Raw genomic sequence first — 7,500 nt, forward strand, 5'->3', positions numbered from 1 at the left:
AAGTCCACAGTAGTCGACTGTCGAGTTCACGCGCGTGATCATAGGTAACTAAGCAACAGTGGAGACTCAGACTGACAGAAAGAGGATAACACGGTGTAGGCAACACCGATTTTTGTCGTTGTTCTCTGTATTGACAGCACTCCAAATTTACTAAAAAATGTCCTTTAAGAACTGTTGTAATGTTTTAACAGTGATGCTTTTTCTCAGTGTTACTTACCCAGCGCATCTAGTTGCTGTAACCACAGGCAGCAGCTTCTGAAGAACTTCATCTGCAGTGTTTTGTGGGACACTAATTGAAAATAAAAAAACAAATAAGTTAATTATTAATGCTAACAATAATAATAATTCATATCATAAGTAGGGATGGGAATTTATACGATTTTATCAATATCAATGCCACTGACGATTCTGCTTATCAATCCGATTCTTTAAAGGGCATATTGCAGGTTTTTTTTTTTTCAGAATGAATATATAACCTTGTATGAAAATACCATATGAAGAGTAAATGCATGATTAAAAATAGTTTTGCCAGACATAAGGGCACAAATTTAGTAGAAAACGTGACAGTTAGTGTTGTTTTTGGCGGCCTGTTTTACTTTTAGTTTTAGTCTAGTCTTTGTGTCAAGCTGTCGTTTTAGTTTTTATTAGTTTTAGTCACGTTCATACTCTTTTTAGTCTAGTCTAGTTTTAGTCGACGAAAACTGATGACATTTTAGTCTAGTTTTAGTCGACGAAAACTGATGACATTTTAGTCTAGTTTTAGTCGACGAAAACTGATGACATTTTAGTCTAGTTTTAGTCAATGAAAATTGTATTTTAGTCTCTATTTAGTAATGCAATGATATTTAACCCAGTCAATATAGTATTTCAAACAAGGTTATCTTATTATATTTAGGGCTGTGGCGGTGGCAGTTTGTTGGTAATGGACCAACTACCAGGGGTGGGGGGGGGGGGGTTTAAAAAAAATAAAAACTCGTTTTATATTTCCACACAAAGACGCGTGATATAGCCTGCCACAATGCGCTTTGAGAGGGATGTGGGACACGAGCAGGAAAGAGTCCATCGATCTCTTTTCTGATATCTTCATGTTTTCAACTTGATGAAAAATGGTCTGAAGAGCGAATTTTATCCTCCACAAGGGCGAGATATTTAGGCTATGTTTGAGATTGCGCTGCCAAAGAAAGTGAAACAAAAAATCACCCGCGCGTGTGAAACGCGCTTTACAACTAAACTTGACGCGCCTTACCATGTAGCACAAACTGTAGAATTTGACATTCAAGTACAAATGTAGGCTATCTGTCCTACAGCGTTTTCTACTTTACCACAGTAAAGAATACGAATATAATAGGCCTTATTAACAATGAAGAAACGTTTAATCCCTTTAGAAAATGGGTGAGACGTGAGTGAAGATTTGGGAAAAGAAAGAGATTCCATGCAGGGATGAGTCACGTTTTTTGAATAATTCGATTAGTTTATTTAATTATAGAATATCGAATAGGTTGTGCGATTATTCTTTAAAATAAACTCCATGTTTTCTGTGCTGATGCGTTCATGTAACCAGAGGGTGATGCTGCCAATAACACACATAACAGCTGTCAAAAGAACCGGCAAAAGTAATGATTATGAATGTGTCAAATATATCAATGAGACATTTTAATGGAATAACTAATGGAATAATATAGTTAAATTTGCTGATAATCGGGTGACCAGATCGCAAACCAGAATTTAAAGCCGACAAAGCTATGGGTTCACGCCATAGAAAACGGGTTCACGCACAACTCTCTCATTTGTCGTGACGTTATAACATTTCGTCTCGTCTCGTTTTGGTCAACGAAAATGAAGAGACATTTTAGCATAGTTTTTATTTTGCTAAACCACATTTAGTCTCGTTTTTGTTCGTCAACGATATTGCATTATACATTTATTTTAGTCATCGTCACATGACCAGCATTTACGTTGCGTCTCGTCTCGTTTTCGTCAGGTGAAAAAGGTTCGTTGACGACAATATTTCGTCATAATTTTCGTTGACGAAAGCAACACTAGTGACAGTTTCCTTGACCGTGTTGAAAAAGCGTTTTTTTTTTCACCATCGCGTCATATTACGTCACAATGGGGAGTCGTTTGCCGGGCGCTGCGTTCGCTCAGTGCAGAGTAGGCTGGTATTATGTTGAAGCGGTCGTGATTCAGTGTGTTTTCGGTGGTTATTGTATTTCAATGAATAATTATCGTGATAAATGACTGTGAATTATGGCCTGTCAGAACATCGAGTCCACAGGTTTCCGAACAAGAAAAAGGATGGTGCTTTCTTCCGTGTTTGTGTGCGTTTTGTGCAGGGTAAGAGATGGGACTTCGCTTCTGCGTCTGCTTTGAAAAACGCGGTAGTGTGTAGCGTTCACTAAAGACTGCATGATTATAATCCCGGCGATATGATGAGTTAACGTTACGTTATATGATGACGGCGATATGTGCACACTGTCCCGGCTCCTTCATCGGGTCGCCCGGTCCGCCGTCAGCATGTGGGTCGGCCACCGGTGGGAATTATTTTTTTATTCATTATCACCAAATGGGGCCATTCAAAACCTTTATAATGTCCCTCTTTCTCTGGAAACTGTCTCCTAATGGCTGACACACACATGCAGGTAAGGGTCTAAATACTAGCTTTGCTATTGCCTGACACATAATTACAATATTGTGATCTGAGCATAGTGTTATACATATCGTCGGCTAACGTGAATACGTCTATAAGCTAACACTGTTCTCTCATCGAGACCCGACTCCTGCCCTGTTCTCCTCACACCACAGCTCAATGTGTCTCCTCTGACCGTTGTTCTGTCTAATCCTGGCCTGTCTACTCTCTTGGCTTCATATCAGGCTCATAATTATATGGCTGAGGTCCGTCATACGAGTAAACATTTAGGCTACAATTTCCTCAGCGTCCGAACTGTCATTGCGATCCATTGCTTTCCTATTGTTTACTTTGACCGCTCTCCCCCGTGCTACGTCACTTCCGGTTTGGCGGTTTTCAAATGCGGAAGTAAAATTTTCTCACAAAAACGACTCCAGAAGCCTAAATAGCGTTTTATAAGTATATGTTTATATTTAAATCTAGTTCCTACATTATTGTTCTATACATTGGCGCACTGGGTACTCTAACCTGCAATATGCCCTTTAACGATTCTCTTATCCAGTCCTGATAGCACTGTGTGGAAAATACTCAATATGCTTTTCAGCAAAAAAAAAAAAGTGGTTTTATTTGTTTTAAAGCTTACCCGTGAGTAAGCAAACTGTAATTTATGTAATAAATGGAACCTTATTGTTAAAGGACAAGTTCGGTATTTTACACTTAAAGCCCTGTTTACAGATCGTATCTGATGAAATAGAACGGTTAAGATTAAAATTTGGACACATGCTGCTGTCCCGAGAATTTTAGGTTTATTTCGCTTTTGTGGACCTATTTTGCCAAACGCGTCACACCCGTTGAGAGCTTGAATAATAGACACTCCAGCCCAGTTGGTGGCGATAATGCACCTTTGCCAATTGCAAGCAAACCGCTGGCATTTCATTGAATACACAGAAGAAGCAGAAGAAGAAGCGGAGGAGTAATACCGTACCTCTAGGGGTGTAACGGTACGCAAAAATCACGGTTCGGTACGTACCTCGGTTTTAAAGTCACGGTTCGGTTCATTTTCGGTACAGTAAGGGATAAAAATGCAAAACATTAAACTGCTGGTTGTTTACTATAAACTTTTTTTTAACAATTTGTTTACACTTTTTTAAACACACTTTTTAATAAAATATAACGTTAGGCTAATAAATAAAAAAGATATAAAATAAATAAAAAAAGAATAAGAAATAAAATACTGCTGCAAAGTTCTCCACTAAATAAAATACTCTCAAACCAATATTGGCCGTGACGCTAGCTAGCGAGAGGCTGGGCTAAAGCGAGTGTGCCGTGTATGTGGTGATCTTTATTTTTGCGATATTTATGTCCGAGCCCGACCCGAGAGTTAAAGTCCAAATTTTTTTTCTCATACTAATGACACATGTACGTTTGTTTGTGTGGAAAGCCCGCTTTTAACAGAAAGGCATTCGGAAATGTCCACAGATGAGCGCATCAGCGCTCTTAACACAGGCGCGCTTGCACGTGTTTCGTTGTCACAGCAACATAAACAAATTTCCGCACACAGGAAGACAGATGTTATGGTAATATTTTACATGTATTTGAATCACAAAAACGATTAATCAGATTTAATCAGTGCAACGCGGAGACTTCCGACACTTAATATGTTCGTGTGGAAACTCGGAATTGACGTATGTTCCGCACACAAAACTAGCCTAATTTACGTGAAAGATTGCATTCGGTGCACATGTGCACCGTACCGAAAGTCCTGTACCGAAACGGTCCGGTACGAATACATGTACCGTACACCCCTACGTACCTCACACAGCACATTCAATACAAGTCAATGGAGTTGGACAAAAACTAGGATAAAACCTGTTGGAATGCATCTTTTTCAGCGATTTTTTTTGGGACCGTATCAGTGACCACCCCTGACCACTCGGTGAGTTTCACGTCTTTGTAAACGAAAGTTTAATGTGTTTTTAGGAAGGAATCTTCCAGTGCACATAGACAACCATTGTGGGGGTGGGGGGGAAAGCGAAATAAACCTAAAATTCTCGGGACAGCAGCATGTGTCCAAACTTTAATCTTAACCGTTATATTTCATCAGATACAATCTGTAAACAGGGCTTTAAGTGTAAAATACCGAACTTGTCCTTTAAGTGTTACTGATTAGTTATACACCGATTCAGACGTCTGGTGAGTTCAGTGTTGGAGAGATCAGTTGTTTTAACCATTCATTAAATTAATCGGTTCAAATTAGTCATTAGTTTGTGAATTGGACGTGTCACGCGCGTTGTGTGATTATCCCAGCAGTCAGGACATCCCACAAGATGTGTGTCAATGTAATACTCCTGTAAAGGATGATATTAATGAACAAGTTCAAGCGATGCGATCACCAGTGTTGCTTTATCTTGAATGACATATACAGAGGTGTCAAGTTACTTAAGTAGAAGTTTTTGGTAACTATACTTCACTAGGAGTAATTATTTTTCAGCCGACTTTTTACTTCTACTCCTTTCATTTTCACGCAATTATCTGTACTTTCTACTCCTTACATTTTAAAAATAGCCTCGTTACTCCTATTTAATTTCTGCTTGTTTTCATTCCGGCTTGTCGTCGTTCAAGAAAATGGCCAATTACACAATAGATCTGAGTCCCGCCTCCTGAACACACATCGCTAAACTAATTGGCTTTGTGTTTTCTTTCTAACTTGTGGAGAGGCTGTCTGCGCGACGCGCTGTAGTTACATTTGGTTGTGCGAAGCGGCAAAACTCCTCCGAAGGAAACCTACTGTAGATGCGGACAGCGAGGGAGAAATTAATCAACAGTTTTGTGCTCAAGAATACGGGGCAAATCACGTCAAATATTGATTTGGGGACAGCCGTTTTTACAATATTGCCTACTGTACGACAATCGCGGGATAAGTGACAAACATAATCGTTAGTGTGTGTGTGTGAGAGAGAGAGAGAGAGAGAGAGAGAGAGGAGAGAGAAGAGAGAAGAGAGAGAGAGAGTGTGTGTGTGTGTGTGTGAGAGAGAGAGGGAGAGTGTGTGTGTGAGAGAGAGAAGAGTGTGTGTGTGTGTGTGAGAGAGAGAGAGAGAGAAGAGAGAGAGCGTGCGTGTGTGTGAGAGAGAAGAGAGAGTGTGTGCGTGTGTGTCTGTGTGAGAGAGAAAAGAGAGAGTGTGTGCGTGCGTGCGTGTGAGAAGAGAGAGTGTGCGTGTGTGTGTGAGAAGAGAGTGTGCGTGTGTGTGTGTCAATGTTGTTTTCGTCAACGATGACGATAACGCAATTATTTCGTTGACGCACCTTTTTTTTATGACGATAACTTTACGATGACTAGCTAAAAATGGCGGGCAAATTAGGCGGGCAATTAGAATCTAGAATCTCCCGGAATCTAGATCGAGCGAGCAAGAGCGCGCATGTGTAGCGCGCGCACAGCAGAGAAAGGGAGCGAGAGACCTTGTGTGTGTGTGCTAGTGTGCGTGTGTGCCTTACGCTTCACACGCAAGGTCTCTTGCTCGGGCATGTAAGGACCCAACCAATCGAATTATTCAGAAAGTCTAGTTTATTATGCAAAGGTTTTAAGGTTAACTGTTGTTTTATGAATTGCAACACTTGCTGCAACCTGTCAAACCTAAGCCCATTTCCAATACTTTTTAACCTAAATTAATTTATTAAAGACTCATTTTTTTTTTACTTAAATTGACTAAAACCTTTTTGTGTTTTCGTCGACTAAAACTATCAAGTTTATAAGTGACTAAAACTAAAAAGCATTTTCGTCAAAAAGACTAAACTAAAAGGGCTGCCAAAAACAACACTGGTGTGTTTGTGTGTTTGTGTGTGTGTGTGTGTGTGTGTGTGTGAATGTGTGTGAGAGAGAAGAGAGTGAGTGAGTGAGTGAGTGAGTGAGTGAGTGAGTGAGTGAGTGAGTGAGTGAGTGAGTGAGTGAGTGAGTGAGTGAGTGAGTGAGTGAGTGAGTGAGTGAGTGAGCGTGCGTGTGTGTGTGTGTGTGTGTGTGTGAATGTGTGTGAGAGAGAAGAGAGAGTGTGTGTGTGAGAGAGAGAGAGAGAGAGAGGAGAGAGTGTGTGTGTTTGTGTGTGTGTGAGTGAGAAAAGAGAGAGTGTGTGTGTGTGTGTGTGTGTGTGTGAGAGAGAGAGAGAGAGAGAGGAGAGAGTGTTTGTGTGTGTGAGTGAGAAAAGAGAGAGTGTGTGTGCGTGTGTGTGTGTGTGTGTGTGTGTGTGTGTGTGTGTGTGTGTGTGTGTGTGTGTGTGAGAGAGAGAGAATAGAGAGTGTGCGTGTGTGTGTGTGTGTGTGAGAGAGAGAAGAGAGAGTGTGTGTGTGTGTGTGTGTGTGTGTGTGTGTGTGTGTGTGTGTGTGTGTGTGAGAGAGAAGAGAGAGTGTGTGTGTGTGAGTGAGAGAGAGAGTGTGTGTGTGTGTGTGTGTGTGTGTGTGAGAGAGAGAAAAGAGTATGTGTGCGTGTGTCTGTGTGTGAGAGAGAGAGAGAGTGTGTGTGTGTGTGTGAGTGAGAGAGAGAGAGAGTGTGTGTGTGTGTGTGTGAGTGTGAATGTGTGTGAGAGAGAAGAGAGAGTGTGTGTGTGTGAGTGAGAGAGAGAGTGTGTGTGTGTGTGTGAGAGAGAAAAGAGTATGTGTGCGTGTGTCTGTGTGTGTGAGAGAGAGAGAGAGTGTGTGTGTGTGTGTGTGTGAGTGAGAGAGTGTGTGTGTGTGTGTGTGTGTGAGTGAGAGAGAGTGTGTGTGTGTATTCTCAATAGTGACACTCACTCAGATTTTTAATGTCTGTTTAATTAATCGGAAAGTTCCCGATTCTTGGAAGGGGGCTATTATCTACAGGATCCCCAAAAAGAACAACATCCCAGAAG

At 40.9% G+C, this 7,500-nt stretch overlaps 1 protein-coding gene across 4 annotated transcripts in view; it reads right to left on the reverse strand.

Annotated features, from left to right (window-relative positions):
• LOC307005387 (NLR family CARD domain-containing protein 3-like) overlaps positions 1–7,500 on the reverse strand; it is a 73,503-nt gene that overhangs the window by 29,371 nt on the left and 36,632 nt on the right. For all 4 annotated transcript variants that reach the window (XM_079625498.1, XM_079625496.1, XM_079625499.1 and 1 more), the window contains one exon: positions 218–289. In XM_079625498.1, coding sequence (XP_079481624.1) covers positions 218–289 — 72 coding nt within the window. The remainder of the gene's footprint in view (positions 1–217; positions 290–7,500) is intronic.

Source organism: Phoxinus phoxinus, assembly GCF_949152265.1.
Source record: "Phoxinus phoxinus genome assembly, chromosome: 10".
Taxonomy (NCBI): domain Eukaryota; kingdom Metazoa; phylum Chordata; class Actinopteri; order Cypriniformes; family Leuciscidae; genus Phoxinus; species Phoxinus phoxinus.